Source organism: Vipera berus (genome assembly GCF_964194415.1).
Source record: "Vipera berus genome assembly, chromosome: 1".
NCBI lineage: Eukaryota > Metazoa > Chordata > Lepidosauria > Squamata > Viperidae > Vipera > Vipera berus.
In genome coordinates, this window is record NC_138202.1 from 213,699,170 (window position 1) to 213,726,617 (window position 27,448).

The window sequence follows — 27,448 nt, forward strand, 5'->3', positions numbered from 1 at the left end:
GGTTCCAAATATTCAGATGCACTGCCTGCAAAGATCAAGATGGAGGGATGCCACTGAAATGATTTAAGATAACTAAACCAACCACAAACTCTCCAAACAATAAACAATATTGACCCTCCAATTCATCCCAATCTGACACATGCTTGTTATAACATTATAGGCATACTCCTTATGTCAGGGGTCTTCAAACGTGGCCCTTTTATGACTTGTGGAGTTCAACTCCCAGAATTCCTCAGCCAGCCAATGCCTTTATTCTGTCCCTATCCCACAAAAGGACGGCGGCAAAGATTGGGGAAAAGCATAAGGCTGAAAATATGAAACCTGGGCTACTGATAATGCATATTCTCAAAGGGTAAAAAACCAATCTGATTGCAAAGAAAATCTCTCTTCAGTTCCATAGGATTGAAAGACCGTCTCTCATAAGACATTATTATTAATCCCTCTAAGATTTTTTTTAGCAATTACTTGGCAACTGCTACTAACTTAAAAAAATAAACTTAGTAGATCAAAATGGAAGAAGTTATTGCAATCATCTTTCTACACCAGACATGTCAAACACAAGGCCCGGGGGCCAGATCCGGCCCGTGAAGTGGTTTCATGCGGCCCGTGAAGCCATCCTGGAAACTGTGAGGGAACGGACCCCACTGCCTTGGCCCTGGCCCAGAGACCCTCCTTCTGCCAGAGACCCTCAGATCTGTCCCACTCCTGCCCAGGCCCCCATAGGCACCCTTGATGCGAACGATGTAGAGCTGGCCATGCCCACCCAGTAGGCCATACGCACTTTAGCCACGCCCACCCAGTAGGCCATGCCCACCCGGCCCCCTGAGGGCAACCGCAATGCTGATGCAGCCCTCAATGAAATTGAGTTTGACACCCCTGCTTTACACTATCTAAAACTGTATTCCAGAAATTGCTATTTCCTGCCTGCATTAGTTTTTTATTCATAATTCTAATTTTACAACTGCATTGTTATTTTAAAATCTAGACTAGAGCATGCCAATTTTGATCTAGGCTAGTTTGGTCTAGTGGTTAAGGAGCTGGCCTGGAAACCAGGAGATTGTGAGATCTAATTCCCTCCCTTAAAAATGAAAGCCAACTGGGTGACTTTGGGCCAGTCACTCCCTCAGCCCACCCCACCCCACAGGTTTGTTGTTGGTAGGAGGAAAAAAAAAGGAGGAAGGAAAGTTATGTATTTTTTACCAGCCTGAGTTACTTATAAAGTAAAACTGCTGGGATAAAATCAAATACATAAAAATACATGCTATTTTTACTCTTTAAATTAGTTTCTCTGTGTGATTGTGATTTTTAAACACAACCCAGTGCATGTCTACTTAGAAGAAATGTACTGTTTTCAAAAGAGATTTGTATGCGGAGCAAAATTACCTACAGATTACCACCCTGCCCTGGAATATTTCCTTCTATAAGCCCCTTAGAAAGGGCTGTAAAGCACTGCCAAGTGGTATATAAGTCTAAATGCTATCGCTATTCTCACTGCTTTTTTTGTAAAAGAAAAAGGTGCTGGAACTCACACATCATACCCTACAAGGTTCCATCCAAAAAAGGTGCCGGAACTCCGTTCTGAGCGTTCTATGACAAAAAAAAGCCTTGGCTATTCTGCAGGTTTTTATTTCTGACTCTTTATTCCCTTCTTCATTTTTTTCCCTTTAATCATGATTCATCCTTCCTTTAATTTTTTAAATTTTATTCCTAATTTAATTCAACAGCATCTTTTTTCTTAACTATATATATATATATATATATATATATATATATATATATATAGAGAGAGAGAGAGAGAGAGAGAGAGAGACCTACACCCTTACTTATAAGTAACATATAAATATTCACTAACCATCTTGAATATATAACGGAAAGAGGAAGCTTTAGAGTTCACAAAATTAATACTGTATGGAATAAAACTGAGACTGAATCTGGCTGTTCGGCTTCGGATAACACGGAGCCTCTTCCCAGAAGGTAACAAGGAAAACAGATCGTGAAGTGAAGAGGAAGTGTACTGTTGCAGACAATCTTGCAGAACCTTCTCAAGCAACACTTCTGTGCTATGTCCTGGAGGAAGGGAACTGCCAATGATCTTTTCAGCCATCCTCACCACTCTGCACCGCCTTCCTGTCTGAAGCAGTGATGCTTCCAAACCAGACTGTGATGCTGTATGACAGGATGCTCTTGATCATCCCCCTGTAGAAAGTGGTCAGGACAGGGGAAGGAAGATGTGCTTTTCTTATGCAATGCAGAAAATGCAGGCACTGCTGTGCCCGCTTCACCAGTTTCTCCCTGTTGAGCGAGCACTCGTTAGCTGCACACCCAGGAATTTGATGCTGGTAATCATCTCCACAGGTGACTCATTGATCCACAGAGAAGTGTGGCTGTGCCTGCCTTTTCTGAAATCGACAATCATCTCTTTGGTTTTTCCAGTATTTAAAACTAGGCTGTTTTCCTTACACCAGTTCACCAAACCCTCAACCTCCTTGTGGTAAGCACCCTCACTGTCATCATGTTGTATCATCTGCGAATTTCACAATATGGTTGGTGGCAAACCTAGCACTACAGTCCTGGGTCAACAGGGTAAACAGCAGCGGACTTAGGACGCAGCCCTGAGGAGAACCTGTGCTCAAGAAAATGGTGTTAGAAATTTTTGTTCCAGCTTGCACATGTTGGGGCCTGTTAGTAAGAAAATTAATTCATGTACTGTTTCTTCTTCAATTCTCCCTAGAGAAGACAGTTGGAAGTGCAATTTATAGGACTGAAATGTACATTGGATTTAGTTTCCAAAAGATGCTTTAAGGGTGTTGCAGACAAGTGTCATATGCTCCTGAGCACAGTCAATCTAAAGAATCGTAAAATCCTAACATTTTTTAAAAAATGCAAATATGGGAGCAGTGCCATCTAATGGACACCTACATGTACAGCATTATACCTACAAAAGGAAATATATCTATGCTATAATGGTTGGGCTACTGGAGTCCTGGGAGTCACAGTACTATAGCCTAATATTTTTGAATGATACTAGGCTGCATTATAGCAAGGAAGAAATAGATTGACCATAATTCCAAAGAGTCTGTTTAGAATCATCATCATAACAACATCATGAACAACATCAACCTTTACCTGGTTTACCAAATTACATAATTTCACAATAACTATTCAGGATTTTTCACTGTTAAGCCATACTAATTTTATTAACTGATTGCATTACTGTTGTCTTATAATTAAGCACATTTTACTTAATAATGGGGGTTCTTTTCAGAATTAACCAGAGTCCACTTGGTCCAGTAATGAGTAAAAAACAAGTGCTCATTTTTTCTGAATATTTCTAGCAACTCAACCATACATATCCACTAGTGAGAGAGATGATGGGAGATGCAATTATACCATATTCATCCCTACTTTAATCAGTCAGAGATCCAACAGTGGATTCCTACATTATCCTGTCCATCGTTTCCCTTCTTTTGCACATACACAGAAAATGTTGTCTCTTGCTGTGATTTACAGCTGAATACTCTCACGATGTTAATCATCATCACAGTGTCTCCAGAATGAATTGTGCATAAGACCTATCTCCAATTGCTTTCTGCTGGCTTAGTAGAATAGCTGTTTAAGACATATTTTAGGATTGCAGGTAGCCAAGAACTTGGCAGTGCAAAATCCTGCAATTTCTACAAAAGGGTCTCCAAATGTGTTCAGTAATCTCTAATAATAAGTGAATTTATACAGCAGTAATACCTACATCTACTCAAAAGTAAGCTCCAAGGATTGCAATGTAATAGAAAACAAATTTAAGAATAATCACTGAGAAGCAAACTGTATAGGTCTGTACTTCTGTGCCTAGGTTTCTACTTTACCAGATTAAAATGGGAATTCAGTTAATAACTTGCACTATTTTTTTCAAGTCATTGCCAACATGCAGCTAGCTAATAATGCCAGAAAAAAGTCAGATATTTAGAAGAATATGGAATGAAACATCAGGACTGAGAGATAGTGATTTAAATCCTCAAAAAAAAAACCCCTATAGAATGGCTTTTAGCCTATCACTCTTGGAGAAACTAACAAATTTCACAAGCTTACGATAAAAAGAGAGAGAGATCTAAAGAATTAGAAATAACCAAAACTTTGGGGCTGGGGTGGAATGGGGGTGTGGAGGGCACTGAGGAAACTTATTCTAGTGATATATACACACTCTTCTTAGAAAAAACTTAATGGTAAATCAGCATTCACAACTTAAAAGAAATTATATGAAAGACTTCATGTAGGAGGCAATGCCAAAACCTCCTTTTTCCTCTTACATTTTTCAAATTGTTCAGTTTTAAAGCCTTTTCTAAAACCAAGCACAAAAGTTAGGAATTCAATACTTTTAGCTAAGTGCAAAGTTTCTTTTATCTCAGGAGTTAAAGGAACTATCGGAACTATCGAAAATAGAATAACACTGAAGTCTTCTTTAAGTGACAGATTTCTCAACTTCACGAGTTTCTCTTCCTTGTGCTATTCACATCCTGATCTTGTTTATCTTGCAGATGGCATTACAATCTATAAGCTTTTTTCCCCTAAACTAATTAACTTTCCTAGGTAGCCAGTGATTTATTTTGTCTAAATTTCAAGAGACTATTACATAGTTGTGAAAATAACAGCACATCAATATTTGAAACTTTTAGACTACAGTCTTATGCATGTTTTTCTTTGAACAAGACCTATAAACACAGTGGAGCTCATTTCTGGAAAAGAAGGTGTCTAGAGGTTAACAATCCCTAATACGACTTTCATTTTTCTATGCTAAGATACATAATATCAAGAATCCCACTTGATTAATCTAATGAGGCAAGTATATTGTTTCCCAAAGTCATTTGATGCTTCTAGAAAATTCACAAGCAGAATTGCTTCATCTTCTCCCCCAGCATCATAGTGAGAGATATCTCTCTCAAACATAATGGTTCCATTTCAACACCATGTTGAATGCTAACTGATAAATCTGTCTTTCACTGTAAATTTGTCACAAAAGATTTTAACTATTTAAGCGAAAACCCATAACCAAAAATATGCTGTTTTTGAGATGAGGCAAGCAGAAATGTCAGAGAATGGAACACACTAGTTTCAGAAAATTTACTTTCAGCTTTTAATTCTGCAGTCTCCTTGATTTTGATTATGTCCAGTTCTATTTTAATGGCACACTTTATTTTATTCTATTTTTAATATATCTTTTTTGTTTTGTGAGTAGCCAAGTAACATGCTTGTGTGTTTATGTAGCCAGAATACCTTGTTTCTGTTGAATCAGAAGGTAGGCACTAGGGACTTTCGTACAGAAACCAATGAAAGATATGTAATTAAATTCCTTAGAAAACACAACTCTTTCTCCTCTTATATAGAGAGATTTCCGTTTTAGGCTTCCCAAAGGCCATTTTTATATTTCGCTATGGCGTAACCCTATTCCGTTATTCCTCTCATCATCTACATGCCTGGCAATTTTTATATTAGATGCAATTTCACAAAGGATTTCCTATTTATATTTGCTTTTAGACATGCAATCCTATGGACGATTACTCAGTGTTCTGACATTTAATGGGACTCAGCTCCGAGATAAGTGTACAAAGCTGTAATCTAGCACCGAATCAGACTCAATCAAAAACCTCTTGCGATCTCTACAGCAAGGCAAATCTTCCTCCCGGTACCTCAACACGACGGTTCCCCCGCCCATACGCGGACAGACAAGGCAGCGACTTCTCCAAGTAATAGCGCCAAGATTCGTAATTCGGTGAGGCCTAACTGCGCTTGCGCCAAATCATGACGTCCGGAAATGGGCTGGGGCAGAACTATTGATCGAAGAGGAAACACATTCCATAATATTATTACGTCATTTCTGGTTCTCAGCGGGATATTAACTAGAAATAGATTTGGAAACCATAGAGCAGCGTCTTTCGGTTCGTTTTCTTCTGAGAAGTGACACTATACCGAACGCGAGTCTTTTGTCTCTCTAGCCCAGGGGTCTTCAAACTTGTCCCTTTTATGACTTGTGGACTTCAACTCCCAGAATTCCTCAGCCAGCATGCCTGGCTGAGGAATTCTGGGAGTTGAAGTCCACAAATCATAAAAGGGCCAGGTTTGAAGACCCCTGCGAGTCTAGCCAATCGCCAGGCGTGGAACGCAATTCGACGTCATTGAGCTAACGTTCCCCGCCAATGGCGGCTTTCGGGCCAGAGCCAGCCATCTTCCATTCATGCAAATCGGCCTAAGAAAGCGAAACTGACGGAGCAGTTGGGAAATGCGCATGCGTCCCTGGCAGTCTGCCCAAAGATTCGGGCGCGCTTCGGCTGCGGGGCTCTCGAGAGGAGCGGTGCGGTTGTGGAAGAAGAAGGGTGGGGGGTGGGGCAGGAGAAGGGCCCCCGCGCTTGGCGGTTTGCCTGAGGGGAATTTGCCCAACGGTAATTTCGGCAGAATCTTCCCGAGGCTTCCAAGTAAGGGCGCGAAGGACGGCAGCCTTTTCAAGACAGCCCCCCAAATCCTCTTGCCCTGCCCGAAAGGGGCTGGGGGAAACGAATTTGGCCCGGGGGTGGGTGGGGGAAGAGCTGGGCCCGAAGAAACCAAGGGATTGGATTGTGATGGAGCTCCGTCCTCATGCCAGTTGCGTTTTGCTCCCTGCAGGTGAAGGGGAATTTCTCCTGCGCTGCGAGGACGGCAAGGCAAGGCAAGGCGGTCATATGTCTGCTCGCTGAACTCCAGGCGGAATGGCTCTGCCCGCCCTAGCCGTCTAAGATGGGGGAAAGGCGTTGCCTGCCAAGGGTCGCCTTTGCCAGAGTATTCAAGCGAGGGAAGAAGGGGGCTGAGAAAAACGGGTCGGGAAGAGGAGCCGTTCCCCCGAAATCATCTCAGGTACGCGGCTCCTCGGCTTGTGCTCTGCCTGCCGCCTATTGCAGAAGACGAGTTCCCTCGCATCCCGAAAAGTTTGCACCCAGATACACTAGAACTAAACCACGATCTAACTTTGGGAGTGAAAAATGAACGAGCCTCGGCTTCTGGTGGTTGTTTACTGGCCCTTCAGTTGCGCGCCCTGATTGGAGTTAGTCGCCGCCTGGTAGGACGGAAGTGGAAACGGGTCTTTTCCCCCCCCTTTTTTGAAAGAATGAAAACAAGCTTCCATCTTTCTTTTTTTCCTTAACAAAGGAAATTTCCTCAGCAGGAGAAAGGTGTGATTTAAAGGAAGTAGAACCATTTTTTAAAATTTGGGGAAAGGATTTAAAAAGGATTTGGATTCTTTGACACACACACACACACACACACACCCGCTTCTGCCTTTTTGAGACGTTCTGAGGTGGGGATTTCCTAAACTCTTACAGGACCAAGTAACACGAAAAAGCAGTATAATGTCAGATTTCCAATAGTTCCATTTGTTGTAATGGGGGCAGTATATTTAGGCTATGCCATAATATAAGCTTCATTTAATTCCATTTATATGGCCGTTAGCAGATGGCCATGCCCACCTGAAACTATTAGTGTTGGAAGCTAATCAGGGTTGGGGTTAGTTAATACTTGGATGAGAGACTATTAAGGAGTACTAGGAGAACTAGTGCTGTAAAACTAGACAGGAAAGCTGAGTAAATATGCAGCTCGCTTCTGTTTGTTGTCCAGAAAACTACATGGACGTGTTCGTGAAATCACAGGAGTTGAATTCAACGTGAAAGTTGAATTACGAGTTTTTCTGTCAATCTTTAATTATTAGAAGTAATCCTCCTGTCCGTTTTAAAGGTGATGCTCAATAAAAGCATCAATCTATATCTCTATAAATCAAACTAAAAGAAATTTAATAGAATAATTTAAAAGGAAGCCAAAATTCTCTAAAAAAATTAGCCCATCCAAAACGCCCCAAGAGACTGAGAAATAAAGCTGTTTTAAACACAGTTTAATTAAGAAAATTAAATAAACTGCGAATGGAATTATGACTGATGCGAGACATTTTCATATAAAAATATAGTTTTCAAATATTGAAAATGAAACTGACTGTAAAAGTTGCAGACAGTTCAAAGGGACTGGGTACCAAACCTAGCTTTCTGAAGTCTTGGATAGCTGCAGGCTATTTAGTAATATCACAGAAAAGTGGTATGGCTGACATTTCTCAGCCGTTTTCAAAAAATTAGGATTTTAACAGGAATAGGTGTAAGAGGCATATGAGAGGCAGAGCACTCCCATTTCCATTATTTTAATCAAAGTAGTCAGTCCCTTCCCTTACTAAAATTGTTCTTGTGTGTATTTAAGTGCATTTTAAAGGTGAGAATCTGAGTGGGATATTGGTGCTCCCTACCTCCTCCAAAATCTGAAGAAAACTACTTAAATTATACTGCTAAGACAGAATTATTTACTGCCAAATTTCAGGAGTGACTCTAGGGGGGAATATAAATTGACCACTTGGGGGCCGCTACCACAAAATATGCATACCGATTCATAGTTCTTCAATTGTTTTAAAGAACTTATTTTTCTTTAAATTTATGACTTTTCTGTTTAACAAAATGTAATTAAAATGTATCCCTCTTTGTTCTTTTGGAATAATTCCTGATCTTTCCCTCACTGGGAATTATACAGCCAGAATTAAACTCTACAGGGGGGCTTTAATTTTAATTTGGCATTTATATAGCAGTTCTTAAACTTGTTCCACTCAGTTCAATTGTATTACCTTTAGCTGCATTCTGCCGGGGGTTTTTTACGGTTATGCATGGAGTGAGATAACCTTTGTTCAATTTTTGCTTTTAGTTATGGCAAAAAGAAAAGAAGACCGTTTTTCAACACCAGTATCCAACAAAAGAGCTAGGCAAGAATTCATAGATAGCTCTGATGAAGACCTTAGTGACGAATGCTCACAGCTGCAGAGTGGCAGTAGTTCTGATTTGCAACCGGTAAGCTATAAGTGCAACGATGTAATTTTGAAATTATCTTGAAAGGAAAAATGAAACAACAATCTTAAGTGTTAAAAAACCCCTCAATTGGTGAAGTGATTAGGCATCAAATTAATCATTTCAATTTTTTATACATTTTGATTCAGCAGTGAGCAACTTGTGATTCTCCAGTTACTAAATTAAAATTCTAAATATACTTTACTATTAGCCATGTGAGCAAAGGCATTGGGGCAATATATGCATTATGACAGTGTCAAAGAGCAGGCTCTGTAACTTAGTTGGATGTCTGTGCATACTGTGCGGAATCATCACTTATGTTTTAATTAGTTATTAGCTGAACTGAAAAAAATGACAATGGCATTAAATGCCAGGATTCAACTGCTGATATTTAATAGCAATAGCACTTGGATTTATATACCGCTTCACAGTGCTTTATAGCCCTCTCTAAGCAGTTTACAGAGTTAGCATATTGCCCCCAACAGTCTGGGTCATGCCATTGTTTTTTGGCTTTGGTTTTAGCCTAGACTGCATTAAATTTTAACAGAAACCTAGACTAAAGTGAATTTTGGAAATCATGTATAATTCGTGTTTGAATGCCATGCTGAGAGTTACACTCTGAACAAGGGGCCAGCAGGGCAAAATAAAAAACTACATTTTGTTAATGTAAATTTCCTTATGATTACTCTAGATTACATTTCTTCATTTTTTTTCACATTAAAACTTTATTAAAAACTTCATTTTTCTCTTCCTAGCATTTTCTCGCAAGTTCAAGGTCTGCATTTTTCAGATCAACTGACTGTTGATATATTGGTTGTCTGCCTGTCACCAGAACCTGACATTTGCTGAGGGAAAGTGACTGGGCTAAAATCACCAAGCCAGCTTTTATGATTGAGGCATCACTGGAATTCATAGTCTCTTGGTTTCTAGCCTTAACCACTAGATCTAAGTAGCACACATTAAAATTGCATCAACATTTTTAGAATATACCTTTAGAGCTGTATTCAAGGCTTTAAGGGTATACCAGTGATTATGGAGCCTTAAAAGCAATCTGAGAAAGGGCAATATAGAATGATATGTTTTTAGACTTGACATACAGTATTCTCAAAAATTTAAAAATGTTGAGGATTACAAGAAAATTAGAAAGCTCTAATATTTCTGTTTTGAGAGTTACATATGAAAGGGCAACTGTTGTAACCATATATATGTTGAAAAACATTAGAGGAATAATACAATCAGACAGAATTGTTTCCAAGGTTTCTGTCACAATAGGGATTTTTAAACTATTGGGCCTTCCTGGTGGAATACAGTTTCCCGCCCAAAAAATATATGATAAGGCTTGTGGAGGGAAAGTGTGACTGCTGACAAAACACTGGCCTTTGCTTCACAGTTTCCTGTATAAGCATATAGTAAGCAGTTGCTATGCTACAAATTTCGATAATTTCTCTAATGCACAGATTAAAAATAAGTGATGTATTTATTTTTGCCCAATTCTAATACCAAAGAAGTCATTAGGTTTTTTTAGAGGAGATCACATGCATTCAGTTATTTTAGAAATCTTAGTACCACAGGGTTTCAGAACCATTCAAGCATTGTGTGCTGTCAGCATTGTGAGGTTTCGGGGCTTTCTCAAGCTTGTGTAGAAGAAATTTGTGATTGGATTTTTTTTAGCAATTAAAATGTCTTTCTGATGTACTCATAGGTCTCAGGGGAAGTTGGAATAATTGAAAGTATCCAGTTGAAGAATTTTATGTGCCACTCTATGTTGGGGCCATTCAAGTTTGGATCCAATGTCAATTTTATAGTTGGAAACAATGGAAGTAAGTTGTAATTCTTTAATCAAAAACAATGCCATGGTGTTAACTTTTCATTTATAGGTATGCAGAAAATTTGTACTAAACATTCTTTTTTGTTTTAATTTGGATCTAAGCAACTCCAATAAGCACACTGCATTTGAAAATTCCAAATTGGCTGTGCTTTAAGAGAACAAATTTTGAAACAGTTTGCTTTGCTCCATTGGACTAAAGCTTACAGTATTTTGAGTGTTTGAAACATATGGAAAAAAATGGAAGCATAAAGCAAGTTTTTGAACCCTGATTTTCTATCTAAGGTGTCCAATATTTTGGCTTGCCTGGGCCACATTAAGTAAAGAGGAATTGTCTTGGGCCGCATATAAAATATATGTTTCAGTTTGTGTATATAAATAACAAACTTCCTTTATATCTTACTATTTTTATTATATCTGGTGAGACTGCATTAATACCTGTCCAGAGCCACATGCAGTTGTTGGGCTACAGGTTGGACACACATGATTTAAGGGCAACAAGAATAGTTGAAATGACAGTGCATATGACCGCTATCAACCTGCCAACTACTGGAAAGATTGATGAAGGGGGGAATTTTTTAAAAAAGGGGGAATCCATATAGGGAGCAATTGAAACTGGCAGCTATAACTGACAAAAGAACAAATAACTGTCCTTACCTTGAAATGCTAGAGCCAATGGATAGGACAAATGGCTAAACTTTTCATCAGCTTTCTTCAGTAAGTAGGTCATTTCATGCAAGATTCTACAAAAGTTATATATTGAACTTCGTTGTTATGTGTTTCTTTTAACACTTTATATATAGATGCATAACTGGGAAAAAGTGTATTACTGAATTGCTTCAGTAGCATGAATGTCCTTTAGAATAGGAGAAAGAGAGAGAGAGAAGAGTTGCTTGTTGTATACAGTCAGCAGCCAAATTGTCCCAGATTATCTTTCAACTTTGTAAACTCTGTGTCAGCGTCACAAGCAAGCCATAAGAGCATGCATAGATTGCAAAGACATAGGAAACTCACCAAAGAGCCTTCTATCATTTTCAAACAAATTGAAAACCCTGTATCAACAAGTTGAAGAACCAGAGCTCAACCAAGTCATCTTGAAAATATTATTTTGTAGGGATTTTTTTTTAGCCTCTAGGTTTGTACTCTGTGCATGCTTTTATATCTTACTAATGTAAAACTTGTAACATGATACTGAAAATAAAAAAAAATACTTCAGTTTCATCCTGAAGTTCCAGTCATCTTAACACAAGAGCTTGGAAAGAGCGCATACATAGCTAGACAATCCAACTTTGTACTACCACTCTGAATTTAAAACCTCGCAATTACTAATACTTGTGAATGAAGCCCCCAAATACATAAAATACACATCTTTGAATGTGTAAAAAAGGTAAAGGTTCCACCGCACATGCGTGCTAGTTGTTTCCGACTCTAGGGGCCGGTGCTCATCTCCGTTTCAAAGCCGAAGAGCCAGCGCTTGTCTGAGGACGTCTCCGTGGTCATGTGGCCGGCATGACTAGATGCCAAAGGCGCACGGAACACTGTTACCTTCCCACCGTAGTGGTCCCTATTTTTCTACTTGCATTTTTACGTGTTTTCGAACTGCTAGGTTGGCAGAAGCTGGGACGAGTAACAGGCGCTCACTCTTATGCGGCACTTGGGATTCGACCTGCCAAACTGTCGACCTTCTGATCGACAAGCTCAGCGTCCTAACCCACTGAGCCACCGTGTCCCTTTTTTTGAATGTGTATGCCTGATCAAATTTTGCCATTGGTTACCCAGATCAGGAGCAGATCTGTTGCCTTGTTTTCCTTTGGTTCCTTCATATAAAACAGAAAACAATGTTAAGCAGAGCCTTGACTGCAGATGTGAGAGTGGAGATTTATTGGATGGCCCGGACCCTTTTTCCTGAATGCGACCTACTCTGTGTTCTTTAAGCAACCAAGAAATGGAGCGATTGCCATTATAGATCACGCTTCTTTCACCCATGAATCATACAGACTTGCAAGTATAAATATTGGCCCATCACTCAAGTTTTCAACTAGCGTACAAGTCCAGAATCTGGAATCTGTATTTTATTCCAAAGGGACTTTTTAAAAGGCAACTGGGCTTTCTTGTTTTTTTTTCCCTTGAAAACGTCTCACTTCTCATTCAATAAGCTGCTTCAGTTCTGAAGAACCTTCTTGAAGTTCAGTTCCAAAGAAGTGAAGTGTTTCCAAGGGGAAAAAAATAAAGTCTGGTTGCCTTTTGACAACCGTGACCTGGATGATTGAGAATCTCCATGGTTTTCTATACTTTATTCAAAGTCATTTGTAAGAAGAGAACCAAGGGCAGAACCTAGTTCAGCATAACCAGCTCTGTGATTGAAAAAGTACAGTTCAAGGGCAGGAAATGGTAATAAATCTGAACTCTAATGGTCATGCTGTCCCAAGGTCAATTGCCTTGTGATGTCATGTATCTACAATTGCAGGTGGTTTGAATGGTGGGTAGTCAGAGCTCCACTGGATAAGGACATTGGGCAAGATAAGCTGTTCAGATTGATGGGAAGCTACCTGGTTGAGGTCTATTATTAGCCTTCCCTTAAGACCTCAAAGGAAATAGCCAGAAGCCTTGTGGCAGTTGTCCATAACAATACCTCTGGCAACCCACTCAACTGAATTGAATGAAGTACTAATAATACCATTTTACAAAGATTTAGTAGCACCACACTTAGAATACTGCATCCAGTTTTGGTCTCCATATTATAAAAAGATGTTGAGCCTCTGGAAAGAGTGCAGAAAAGAGCAACATAGACGGCTGAAGGATAAAACATATAAGGAATGGTTGCAGGAATTGTGTCTGTCTAGACCAGGGGTAGGGAACCTTGGCTCTTTTATGACTCGTGGACTTCAACTCCCAGAATTCCTGAGCCATCATGGCTCAGCATGGCAACCTCTCCCTTTCCCCTCAGCATGGCTGGCTCAGGAATTTTGGGAGTTGAAGTCCACGAGTCGTAAAAGAGCCAAGGTTGTCTACCCCTGGTCTAGTCTAATGAAAAGAAGGACTAAGGGTACCATGATAGCAGTGTTCCAATATTTGAGGGGCTGCCACAAAGAAAAAGGGACCAATCTCTTTTCCAAAGCACCAGAAAGCAAGACAAGAAACTGGATGGAAACTAATCAAGAAGAAAACTAAGGGGAAAAAATTCCTGACAGAACAATTAACCAGTGAAATGGCTTGCCTTCAAAGGTTGTGGGTACTCCCATCACTGGAGGTTTTTAAGAAGAGACTGGACTCACTTGTCTGGAATGGTATAAGATCTCCTGCTTGAGCAGGAGGTTGGACTAGATGACCTCCAAGGTCCCTTCCAACTCTATTATTCTGATTTTGGTGCTGCTCTTTCCAGACCAAAACTACCCTGCCCAACCAGGTGTAGTTTATGGGCAATACATCTGATGCTGATGGTTGTAACCTGATGTGCCTTTGCAACATTAGTGTCATTGTTCATGACAACTGTGAAACCATGATTAGGTTTTTAACAGCCAGAGCTGTTCAACATGTCACAACACTCTTCTGCCCAATCAGTCATGGCCATCACCTTCAGATAAAGCAAAACTGAACTCTGCCTTGTTCACGCATCGTGGAGGTGTTGGTAGCTACATTAGCAGATGTCCTTTTAATCTTATCCTTCCCCATCGTTCCTAGCGAAGGAAAGGTAAGATAATGCACCTTCTATCTTGGACTGGATCGGCTGTCTGAAGTGAAGTGAAGTGAAATGGATGTTTCTACTAGAGGCTGTTGCTCGCAGCAGTCATAGTGCTTTTCCTTCAGTACCTTTGTGGTGAAGGTAATTCATGAGAAAACCAGCTAGTTGGGGCAAGTACGTGGAGGAGGTACCGTAGTAGAATCTTGTACCCTCCACCATATTGAAGTTTGTATCTTACTGTCTTTGCATCATCCTACCACTTGCCTCAATGGTTATTTCCGCTTCCAGTTTGATTTTCTTGAGAGCAGTAGAGCTGCTGTTTGTTGGCATGGATTACCTAAAGAATATTTGGATGATGTCCAAACTTAATTATTTCTGAGACTGAAAGATACTTAATTTTCCTGCTAGCACTCCCACTCCTGCCCTTGGCTTCAGGGATTGTCCCGAGTTACTAAGAAAATGGAACAATACCCACTATTGTTTTAGATCGTGCTGGAGGAAGAGTCTTTACTATAGCAGTGTGTTTTCAGTCTTGGTCATTTTGTTACTAAATGCCAAGTATTTTAGCTGTAGTCATTCTCTCCCTTCATTATTGCATTTTTTTCTAAAGTCTCCTCCTTCTCCTCTTCCTGTTTTTCTTAGTAGCTTGTTTGAGAAGCTGCTTTTTTAATAATGGGGATTAGCTGGATGAAAGATTGAGGGTGGGGGCTAAAGACAAGTTCCTGTTTAAAAGGGGGGGGGAAACGGTCTTTGTGTAGCAGTGGTATCACTGTTGGCTCAAGTTATATTTATTGCTTTCTTCAGGTGGGAAAAGCGCTGTGCTAACTGCCCTGATTGTAGGCCTTGGAGGCAAAGCCATCGTGACAAACCGAGGATCGTCCTTGAAAGTATTTGTGAAAGATGGACAGAGGTTAGTGAATTTCAGCAGGAGCAGTACTAAGTGTGGGGGAAGGATCTCTGGTCTTTTAGCTAAAAACAGTCATTTTTTAGGCCGATTTGCAGTGCCAGGTATGGTGAAGGAACACCTGGAGTCTCTTAGGTGAGCTGCACAGTATGCATACGTGATAATCACATAAATAAATTTTAATTATTTACCTTGAGGCCATAGAAAGATTTTGGTAAAGGAAAGACCTTACTCTCTCCACTATTGCGAGCACTAGCCAGCTGAGGGTGTGAGAAGCTTAAGTTCCAGGCTTGGAAAAATTGGAGGTAATCAATAGATAAGAAATCAGTAGAACCTTTGAAGTGGATAGTATTACTATTGGAGGGAGGACCTGTACTTTCCTCCTGATTAATTTTTGCTTGATTCTATTCTGTGTCTCATTGGAACACTGTATTCTATTTAGGGCATAGAATAAGCTTAAAATAGGAAGGAAAACTCCTATTTAATGTTAGGAAAGATGCCTTAAATGAGATCAGTTGGAAAGTGGAACCAGTTACCTAGGACGGTTGGAGGGTTTCTCTTTGACGAACGTTTTCAACCAAAGACCGGATAGCCACTAGCTGGGAATGGTTTAATTTGAATTTGTAATTGAGCAGGAGTTTGCTCTAGGTGGTATCGTGTGTGTGATGCTGTATTCTGAAATCATATTCCTCAAAAACTCAATATTATTTTGTAATTAATAATTCATAGCTATAACCCCTGTTCTTAATTTTGAGATCCTAAATTCCCTGGGACAAAATTCATCTCCACTGCAGGCAGTTAGTTTCTCCATATGGAGAAATGCACAAGGGGAGGAGGCGTTAGCACACTTCTTGCTGCTTCAGTTTGTTTTTAGATTCTGCAATCATTTCAGCTATCTGGAAAAAAGTTTAGATTGCTTCCTTCAATTCAGGATTCAATGATGTGAGAGAATGGATAGGGGAAGCTATTCTCCACAGCTTTTCTTCTGGTTAATCTACTCTGGCTTCTGTTACTAGCTGGCAAAATTTTCAGCTGAGATATGCTTTGGATTCAATCCACCAGAGCTATTACAGCATTGGCTGTGTTCTTTAGGGAATTGCAGTGTGGATTTGTGTTGTGTTGCTATAAATATTCAGTCTTATATTTTGTATGCCAGCATTGTCTTTTGAAATTGCCACGCTCAGCTCTTTTTATATTTAACACCTGCTTACTCTTCTGCAGGTAAGTAAACTGGCTATTCTATCCATACGTAGGTACAAACTGTTAAGAAAAGCATCTTAGTCATATGAGCCATTCTTCACCTGCCTTGCAGTTAGTTGCCTTTGTGCTTCTTTCTCTGTTTTGCTTTTATTTATGACGACTGATGTTCAGTTGGATCCTTGAGCTGAGTTAAAAGATGGGGAACGAGGCTCAAACATGCAATTGATGAGCAGGGATCTGTTGGTTGCCTCTTAAAGCTGTAGATCAGGGCTCCCCAACCTATGAGCCACAGCCCAGGACTGGGCTGTGGGCTCTTGGCCAGTGGGCCGCAGAAATGGCTGGCCGGTGCGCACACACATGGGCGTGGATTACCCTCCACTCGCGCTAGTGCCTGTGGCCCCGTTTGCGCATGCGTGTGGGCGCGAACGGTGACACTAGCGTGGGATGAGTGTCCATGGCCTGTTTGCGCATGCATGAACGGGCCGCTAGCCTGGGTGGGTTGCCCGGCCTGTTCGCACATGCGTGAACGGGCCGTTAGTCGCCACGTAGAGTTCGCAGCCATTCATTCATGCGCACAGTACCAGCGCATGCCACATGTGAACGGGGCTGCTAGTGCTGCGCCGGTGTGTGTGGCCCTGTGCATGTGTGCGCACACACATCAATTTTGAAACTGTTCTCCTACCCTCCGGTCCTTGAGCCCGGAAAGTTTGGAGACCTCCGCTCTAGATGTATGACCTTTCTAAATTAAGATCAGTGCAGTTGTTGAAAACAATGTCGTGATCACTTAAAGTACTGTACTTATAAACAAGAAGCCCCTCAGTGGCAAATCATTTTGTGCTTCAGTTCTGCAGATGTTTCAATAACTCTGCGAAATCGAGGTGAAGATGCATTTAAACCAGAGCAATATGGTGACTGTATTACTATAAATCAGCACATAACCTCGGAAGGACATCGTAGTTATAAGCTGAAAAGCAGTACAGGTTTGTTTATATTTCACTTTCAGTTTTGAAAATGTACAGTACCTTTAGGGAAAAAAAGTTAAGTTGTACAGATAGATGTTAGTTAATGATCACTTGTTCAGCAATCGTGGGCATTGCATTACTGCCTCGGTCACGTGATCTTGATCTGGCTCACGCTACTGTTCCAGCATTCCATAGTCATGTGATAGCCATTTGCAAATTTCTCTGCAGGTTTCCCACAAGCATTATCAGTGGAGATGCCAGCAGGGAAGGTTGCAAGTCACTCCCACATTTTTTTTCTCCCTAAGAGCCCTGCTACAGAGTACGAAATAATACCAAAGTGCCCATTTCCAGCCCGCACATACATGTACTCCCCTGTCTAGTGTTCACCTCTCCTCTGGCTGCTTGTGAACTGCCTTGGAGTTGCAACTTCTAGCCAACTTCCCCATTGACTTTGCTTGTTGGAAGCTGGCATGAAGTTGCAAGTCACCATCACGGGAGGTTCTTGCTTAACGATCCACAAATTTCACTTAAAAACAGCAGTGAGGAACGACCCCTGGAATAATCATTGCTAAGTGATCCAGTCATGTGAGGTCATGCTTTGCAATCTCTTAGCGATGGAAATTTATGTGCCAATTACTGTCATTAAGAGAACTACTTGTACTGAACTTCTAAAAAGCTGAGCTTGCGTGTTGTTCTTTACTTTTTTCAGTAATGTGTTCTGTATGTTTTTAAGTTCAATATGTGGAGCACCCCTTCCATTCATTTTAATTAATTACGTGAATGATAAATTTGACGTACATGTATACTACACATTATAAGAGTCTCTCATGTCCCAGTAGCTTCTGCTGCCTGTCTTTAGTCTGCCAGGACTTCCCCCATCCCTGAGACACCCTGTGCTCTGCTTAACTCACATGTTCATTTCATGGTCACATCAGGGAGAACAGGGAGTGAGGGTCGCTAAGCAAGGCCGTCTCCCTTAACATCCATCATCATTTGCGATCTTCATGGGCAAACTCCATTACGGTCATAAGTTGAGGACTACCTGTAGATACAATTTTACTTACTGATGATCAAAATGCTAACAAACGTTTTCACATTCATGTTCTGTCCTTATGTGTTTCTGGGGCAATTATGCAATTTAAATATGAATAAATGCTTACAGAGTTACTGGGATGATGGATTATGTGAATGTTATGCTGCGGATAAAAATGTCATAGAATTACAGGATTAATTAAAGAGACTCTTTTCCCCAACAACTTCCAATAAATGCTGCCATTAGCAATACAGACACATTGACAAAATCATATCGGAGCTTCATGACACATTTGGTCCTATTTGCCTTTCATTTAAATTACATAGTGAAGCTCAGACAATATTTTTCTTAAGTGGGTACATTCTTAGAAAGTCTGTTCTATTAAAAGGCTCTACAATAATATTTATAATGATACTTACAGTTATTCTGTCTTATACTTAGGAGTCTTAATTTCTTCCAAGAAAGAAGAACTTACTGCAATCCTGGATCATTTTAATATCCAGGTAACTGCAATTCTATTCTGTACTGAGCAGCACTGTATATACATTTTTACCGTCTCATTGGTAATCTGAATTGTATAGCATGTGGAATTTATAATTGAATTAAATAAAAATCCTGTGAGTGATCAGTTCATAAATTAGAAAAACCTTAAATGCTTAATATAAATATAATAAAGGGATTTACAGTAATATGTTTTCGTTAGAAGTTTAAAAATAACCTGGATCACTGTAATTATGACAAGGTGTTGTAGGTATAGATATAGAGGATAATAGTTGAATGTTAGGTAGCTGACTATTCATGTTTTTTTACAAAATAAAATATGCTTATTTTGTTGCAGGTAGATAATCCTGTCTCTGTACTCACCCAGGAAATGAGCAAACAGTTCTTACAGTCTAAAAATGAGGGTGACAAATACAAGGTAATAAAGCCATCATGTGGTATGACTTACAATATATACAGTGTGAACCAGGTTTGTACAGAAAAAAATATGAATGTTTGAAGAATGGAAAACCAGTGTCTGCCATCCATTCTTAATTTTGAGGAGCATGAAGAGCATGGAGAGGAATGTTTAGAGGAATATATGGACAGTTGCGTGTGTTGATCTGAGGAGTGGTAAAGACCGCTTGGTTGAACTGTATGAAAAAATTGCATTCATAATACTTGCTCTAATAGATAGAAAGACAGTTTTAATAAAAAGACAGTTTTAAAACATGATTTTTTTATGTTTCTTGAGTTTTTTATGAAAGCAACTCAACTGGAGCAGATGAAAGAAGATTATTCATATATCATGGAAACTAAACAAAGAACATATGATCAAGTTGAACAAGGAGGAGAGGTATTAGAAAACTACTTCTAATATTGTACTTTGCAGCAATAATATACTAGTAAAGGTTAAATACATGCATTTTTACGTTTTAAGATGTTAGTAAAACAACTAGTTAGCAATGTATTCTTAGTAAAACTCAACTAGTTAGCAATGTATTCTTTAATAATTGACTGGTTCAATATACCCATCACAATTCAATTATCTGTTGAACTGGCTTCTGCATGGTTGCTCTTTTCTTTCAGTTTTACTTTTTGACAATTTTTTTTCTGGTTAGTTAAGCTCCAATTTCTCATTCTGTTAAAATAGAATTTTTTAAAGGGATTTTTAGAAACTAACTTCTAACAAGTTTGACTATAGCCAAACAATTAGAGGACTATAGACACATGGAGGAAGTCCACAGTACATAATCTCATAGTATGTATGATCAATAAGAAAGGATTCTTAAAAGTCTTAACTGGGCACATTGTTAATATCAGATTTTTTTAATTTCTTGGAAAAGCTTATAATGCTCGTGCTTTACCTTCAGTCTACTGAACATTTCAGTCAGTGGAACTCATACAGAAATTAGTGTATTTCTCCTGCTATCTTTTTATATTTTCTTGCAGTTTCTTGAAGAGCTTAGAAAACAATATTTGGAGAAGGAGGAACGTTACAGAAGTATTGCTGCTTTGAGTGAAATGCAGAATGAGCTACAGGAATTACAGCGTCAAATAGCCTGGGCGATGGTAATTGCTTATCATCTGCAATATGGTTATTGATTGTATTGTATGTATTGTAATGATTGATTGTAACATTTCATAAATGATTTTGATACTGATTTTATATTTTAGGTACGAGACACTGAAAAAGAAATAGAAGCAATCAGAGTTGAGGTTACTGCCCAAGAAGCAAAAACTGATAAATTCACTAAGCGAGTGAAAGAATGGCAGGTATGTTGCAAAGCTTGTCATGAAGTGGTTGATTCATTTGAAATATTAAAATTATTTTTTTAAAAGATTATTAGAAATTGCCAAAATTCATACAATTGCCTCCATATTGTCCTAATTTGTCACCTGAGAAAAACAAGTTTTCAGATTATGATCTAGAAGACTACAAAAAATTTAAGAACAACTGTTATACATAGAATTACACAAATAATCTTACTATTGATTTATGTTGAAAATCTAATTAAATAGAAGCTAATTATGGATTAATATTTTTATAAATAAAATGAATTTTTTGCACATAGATGATTGAAGAAGTGAATATCTAGATCTTTCCTTAATTTGAGTTCCTTTATGTAGAATCTGTAAAAAAGATTCTCTCTTGTTATATGAATAATAAAAAGTTATGGGAAACAGGTTTCATGGTTTGTGCATTGTAGCATTTAAACATCTGATCGCTTGGTTTATAACAAAACAAAATTGAGACAAATGTTTACTTCTAAATAAATGTCAAAGTGTGTTCCTTCTGGAAGCAGAGCTATATTTAAATCCTGTGTAGGATACTTTTGATATAGATAAGGTAAAGGTTCCCCCGCACATGTGTGCTAGTCGTTTCCGACTCTAGGGGCCGGTGCTCATCTCCGTTTCAAAGCCGAAGAGCCAGCGCTTGTCCGAGGACGTCTCCGTGGTCATGTGGCCAGCATGACTAGACGCCAAAGGCGCACAGAACGCTGTTACCTTCCCACTGTAGTGGTCCCTATTTTTCTACTTGCATTTTTACGTGCTTTCGAACTGCTAGGTTGGCAGAGGCTGGGACGAGTAACAGGCGCTCACTCTGTTATGCGGCACTTGGGATTGGACCCGCCAAACTGCCGACCTTCTGATCGACAAGCTCAGCATCCTAACCCACTGAGCCACCGCGTCCCTCTTGATATAGATACCCAAGCACAATAGGCAGAAAATACTGTTTAATTGATCGGATTAAGAACAGAAGTATAGGTGCATAGAATATTTCACCAAATTTAGTAAATTATACATTTCAATTTGATCGTTTGCCAGAAGCACCAATGGTAGACTACTACTTTGTGTAACGAGGGCTCAAAGATGAAAATACTCATATGTTATGACAACTGCTGTTTATACTTGGTTCAGCTATAATATTCGTGCTCCAGTATTCATGGTAAGTGAAATAGGTCTAAAATATATTGGAAAGCAAGATGCAGTTGCAATGACATTTTTCAAAATATTGTCATCTTATAGCATTCCAAAGAATGTAACCATGTTAAATTATCTCATTGTTTTCAGATGGATTTGAATATCAATAACGTTTTTGTGTCATTGTTCTCTACCCCTTTCTGACATTTGTTTTTTAGAATGAAGTTGATGCAGCAGAAGTTAAACATAGAACTATGCAAGACAAGCTAGAGAACATAACTGAAGAAGCTCAAACTCTGGAACCATCGTGTATTGCTTTGAAAACAGAAGTGCAGGCAAAAAGAAAAGGACACAATGATGCAGAGGTTTGAATTTTCACCCACAGTCTTAAAGTGCTGAATGCTGCCTCGTAGTAATGTAATTTTAGATGCTTATATTTTGTGAAATTCTTTTGTGTGGATTTTGTCACTATTGACGTGGAAGCAAAAACGGATTAGGAAAAATAAAACGCATATGGCCCAGAGGAATATAAGTTCAAGAGAGGTTTTGTAGGACCTTTTCTTTATCTGAAATATTGTGGGTCAGTATGTACTATACTTACGTTCAAGCTATTTTTAACACAGACCTTTTTTTTCCTTGTCCAGGCAGCACATAACAGGTCTCAAGCTGAACTGAAGCGTTTGTTAAAAGATCACGAACAACTTTACAAAAAAATCGAGGAACTAAAAAATAGGTGATAATTCTTTTCTTTTTTTTCTTTTCTAATTATGTTCTGTATTAGAAAAAGAATGGGTTCTTTAAAATTGTGGTGGTTTTCCCTTGAAATATTTAATACAAAGAAAAAAAAGAATCAAATCTTTAATGAATATTCTGCTAGAGGTAGAATTATATCTATCAGCAAAGCAGACCTTTCTTCGCTTCTCCATTTTTCATTTTACTCTTCCAAATCTGCTCTATTCAAAAACAGATTTCAAGATAGGTGAGATAGGGAGAGTGATTCCTCTTTCAGTAACATCTATCTATAAAATCCCATGCATTTAAACAGTGCGCTTTAAACATATGCAACAAAAGGAGTCATAAGACTCATTTTAGCCATTGGTTGTGTCATAGTGTATAAGCATTAAACCTGTGGGTTGTTTTTTTTAAAATTACCCTGTTTTAAAATGTAACTGCATAACTTGAAATGTAGATAAAACATTGATATTTGTTACTGTTTTTTTATAATTCAAATTTTACCAAATTAGTGCTTGAACAAAATAATCTAAATTGTGCAATGTTGCAGTGCTGAACAGATTTCAGAGCCTGAAAAAGTGGAAAAACAAAAAACAGTAGACCGTTTGAAAGAAAAGCTAAAGATGTTACAGGATCAAGATCAATCAGTTGGTCAGCAGATTAAACAGTTTGAACAGGCTCTACATTCATACGATGAAGATTTTACTCGACTTAGGTAAGCTTATTAGGCAATAAGTGTGGCTTGATTGTTTATTAGATTTGGTGGTTGAAATGTTGGATCAGAAAGTGGGAGACCCGTATTCTAGCCCGCTCTTAACATGATGGCACAGTTGTCGGAATGAAGTGGAGTGGAACGGAACGGAACGGAACGGAACGGAACAGAACAGAACAGAACAGAATAGAATAGAATAGAATAGAATAGAATAGAATAGAATAGAATAGAGCTGGAAGGGACCTTGTAAGTCTTCTAGTCCAGCCCGTTGCTTAAGCAGGAGAACCCATACCATTTTAGACAAGTGACTGTCTAGTCTCTTCTTAAAAACCTCCAACAATTTCTGAAGGCAAGCTGTTCCATTGGTTAATTGTCATTGTTAGGAAGTTTCTCCTTAATTCCAGGTTGCTTTTCTCCTTAATTCCAGGTTGCTTTGGAGAATAGCTTGCCCCCCCCTTCTTTGTGGCAGCCCCTCAAATACTGGAATACTGCTATCATGTCACCCCTATTTCTTCTTTTCTTTAGACTAGCCAAACCCAAGTCCTGCAGCCGTTCTTCATACGTTTTGGTCCCCAGGCCTTTGATCATCTTAGTTGTTCTTCTCTGAACTTTTTCCAAAGTCTGGACATCTTTTTTGTACTATGGTGACCAAAACTGGTTGCACTATTCCAGGTGTGCTCTTAACTAGGGTTTTATAAAGCGGTACTAATACTTCGCGTGATCTTGATTCTATGCCTCTGTTTATACAACCCAGGATTGTATTAGCTTTTTTGGCTGCTGCTACATACTGCTGGCTCATAGTCAAGTGATCATCCACTAGGACTCCAAGGTCCCTCTCACAGTTACTGTTTTTGAACCAGGTCTCACCCAATCTGTACTTGTACCTTTGATTTTTCCTGCCTTAATGTAAAACTTTGCTTTTCTCAACATTAAAATGCATTTTGTTGGATAGGGCCCATTGTTCAAGTTCGTCAAGATCTTTTTGGATCCTGAGCTTGTCTTCTGTGGTGTTGGCTATTAGTGCCAGTTTAGTGTCATCTGCAAATTTGATGAGTTCTCCTTCTATTCCCTCTTCTAAGTCATTGATGAAGATATTGGAAGAGTACTAGGCCTAAGACAGAACCTTATGGTACCCCACTGCTTACTTCTCTCCATGTGGTTGTAGTACCATTGAGGACTACTTGCTGAGTACGGTTTGTCAGCCAGCTGATGGTATTGTTGCCTATCCCATCTTTTTCTAGCTCACTAAGACACAGGTTATGGTCTACTTTGTCAAGTATTGCAGGCTGATTCTGCCCATTGCCAGGAGTTCGATGCTGACTGGCTCAGCGTTGATTCAGCCTTCCATCTTTCCCAGGTCGGTAAAATGAGGACCCAGATTGTTGTGTTGCGCTGAGCGACCGGTCAGGGTTCTGGCCTCAACTCTTAGAGCCCCGTAACAGGGGTGAGAATTTAGAGGGACCCTCGCAAGGGTGAACACCTTGAATAGGGAAGGATTTAGCCCTTTGCCACCGACCCAGTGTGCTGGACGTTCCAACGGTCACACTTGGGAACTGCGATAGCGCAGAGACAGAATCCTAGGACAAACTGAGGCACCAACACAAGTTTGTTCAAGGTGAGAGAGCACAGAGTGCCCGGGGTGGATGATGTTGTCCCGAACAGCTTTGCACAGCACTCTTTTTATTGAGCAGTTTCATCAGGGAGGGGGAAGTACACTCATGAGGGAGCAACATATGGAAGGTCAAAGGAAAACGTAACTCATTGCATACAACTGCTAATGAAGAGAGCAAAGGTCATCACAGGAAACAAAGCATAGCTTATCGTATACAAATGCTAACAGAGAATACAAGGGTTGTCATCAGGAAGGCATATCTTTGAAAGGCATGACTTGAAAGGCATAACTTGAAACATAACTTGAAACATAACTTGAAACATGGACAATTATAAAAGACAAGTCTTGTTATATACAATTATAAATGAAGCAGGGGACAAAGGTTTATCACAGGAATGCAGACTTCATAATTGTAAATGGGGGAAGGCAGAGGTTTTATCTTGAAGCAAGGACAATTATAAAAGACAAGTCTTGTTATATACAAGTGTAAAGAGATTTATCACTACAACTCAGGAATGCAGAACTTTATAACTTAATATAGGAATCAAAAAGGTCTTTTGGAGTCTGGGATAACTACATTGTTGGGGGGCAATATGCTGACATAATAAACTGCTCAGTGAGTGATGTAAAGTTATGGGAAACGTAGCTCAGTCGTTGTCTTTCAATGACCACCCTATCTCATAGAGAATATTGGGGAAAATAAGAAGGAACAATATGTAACCCACTGTGAACTCCTGAATAAATATGTTCATAAGTACCCAGTTTTTACTATGCTTCATAAATTATATATGTACCATAATTTTGGAATCTTGAATTAAAAGTTTTGCTAAGAAAAGAAATTAAGCTACATATGAAATGTTTTCTCAAAGAGAAATAGGTGGTTGTTGTTTTTTGTTTTTTGTTTAGGAAGGAAGAAAATGAAGTGAAAAGAAGAGTAGATTCTCAACAGCAACAGCTAAGACAATTAAAGGAGAGTAAAACCAATCGTATGAAAAGATTTGGATCATATATGCCAGACCTTTGTGAAGCAATTAATGCAGCTGATGCTCAAGGGCAGTTTACATTCAAACCAGTAGGACCGTTAGGTAATCTGTTAAGAGTTCTTCTCTATGTAATCAAATAATGAAAACTTTTGACTCACAGATTGAGTTGCAGCTTTGATGTTCTCAAACTGAAGGATAAATACAGTATTGCCATCATATGTATGTGTATAACCATGTTTCTTATCTTGTGATATAAGGCAAACCATCCCTCCACACCCTTTTTTCCCCGTAAGAAATATTACAATGGCAAGGAAAGACTTTTAGATTCCTACCCATTGCATTGTGTGTTTGGTATATGAACTGAGGAGTTGTATATTTACAAAGCAAGAATCTGAAGTCACAGACAAGCAATCCATACATAATTTGAATTATAAAAGCTTTCAGCATTATGCAGCTTGTTTTATGTACATAGAATTGGCCTCTTCTTGATTGTGTAGAGTCATTCCTAATTCAGCCTTGTAGTCGGTTTATGGAATTTTCTCAATATGTAGAGTTGTGTTTATCTTTGTGAGCTAAAACTATAATTACAGAAGTTGTTGCAGTGAGAATTCAAAACTCATGCTATGTTTGCAGCTATGTATTTTTTTCTTGTATTTATAGCATGACAAAAATATAACAAGAATGTAGGGTTCTATGTTTTATTTCAAAAATAAGTATATGATTCTACTCAGATACCAGAAAGAGGAATACTTCAGTTTTACTTTATATGTTGGTAACTATAAGCAGTTTGAATATAATCAGAGACCTTTATCAAAATGTCATATTTGGGAAAAATGGGCACTGACAGATTTAAACCCACAAATATATTGAATCTTCTGCTTAACTAAAAAAAAAGTGCTGTCATGGAAATAGTGTTGTGCCTAACACTACCTGCCTGCAGTGGGAAAACAGCAATCCTATACTGAACAACTGAAAGAGCTTATTTTGACAATATGTACTGAGATTTAATTCTTACATTTAGGTGCTTTTATTCATCTCAAAGATCCTGAGCTTACAGTGGCTGTTGAAGCATGCTTAAAAAACCTGCTTCTTGCATTTTGTTGTGACAATCATAAAGATGAAAGAGTATTACAGGCATTGATGTCCAAATGCTGCCAAGGTGGTTTTCGTCCTCCGATTATTGTCATCCATTTTCAGAACAGTGTTTATGATGTAAAGCCAAGGTAAGTATATATATATCTGAGTCTTTTGTTTTAAAATCTAATTTCTAAATCAGTCTTCATTAAAATCAATTCCTTTATTCCCAGTTGTCTGATGTAATTTGTATAATGTTGTTTTAATTAAAGCTCACTAGTAAATTATATACTAGGAAATAAACTCACCGAGAGATATTTTAGAATAACTTTGCATATAATTAGCTTGTAAGTAACTTCTGAGATTTGCATCGGCAAATATGAGATTTGCTTCTGTTGCCTTTAGCTCATTATAGTGGTTCACAATGGCATATTGA

General features: G+C 38.9%; 1 protein-coding gene across 6 annotated transcripts in view; it reads left to right on the forward strand.

The window, feature by feature from the left end:
- Positions 1–6,289: 6,289 nt before the first annotated feature.
- Positions 6,290–27,448, forward strand: part of SMC6 (structural maintenance of chromosomes 6) — a 48,471-nt gene continuing 27,312 nt past the window's right edge. For 2 of the 6 annotated variants that reach the window (XM_081340087.1, XM_081340091.1), the window contains exons 1-16: positions 6,290–6,461; positions 6,649–6,876; positions 8,749–8,891; positions 10,591–10,708; positions 15,200–15,305; positions 17,343–17,479; positions 18,936–18,997; positions 19,333–19,413; positions 19,729–19,830; positions 20,427–20,546; positions 20,652–20,750; positions 22,118–22,264; positions 22,544–22,632; positions 23,182–23,346; positions 25,862–26,040; positions 26,960–27,161. In XM_081340087.1, coding sequence (XP_081196213.1) covers positions 8,751–8,891; positions 10,591–10,708; positions 15,200–15,305; positions 17,343–17,479; positions 18,936–18,997; positions 19,333–19,413; positions 19,729–19,830; positions 20,427–20,546; positions 20,652–20,750; positions 22,118–22,264; positions 22,544–22,632; positions 23,182–23,346; positions 25,862–26,040; positions 26,960–27,161 — 1,748 coding nt within the window. In that variant the 5' untranslated portion in view covers positions 6,290–6,461; positions 6,649–6,876; positions 8,749–8,750. Of the gene's footprint in view, positions 6,462–6,648; positions 6,877–7,296; positions 7,316–8,748; positions 8,892–10,590; positions 10,709–15,199; positions 15,306–17,342; positions 17,480–18,935; positions 18,998–19,332; positions 19,414–19,728; positions 19,831–20,426; positions 20,547–20,651; positions 20,751–22,117; positions 22,265–22,543; positions 22,633–23,181; positions 23,347–25,861; positions 26,041–26,959; positions 27,162–27,448 lie in introns of those variants that run through there. The other 4 variants (XM_081340088.1, XM_081340089.1, XM_081340090.1 and 1 more) reach the window with 4 other exon arrangements.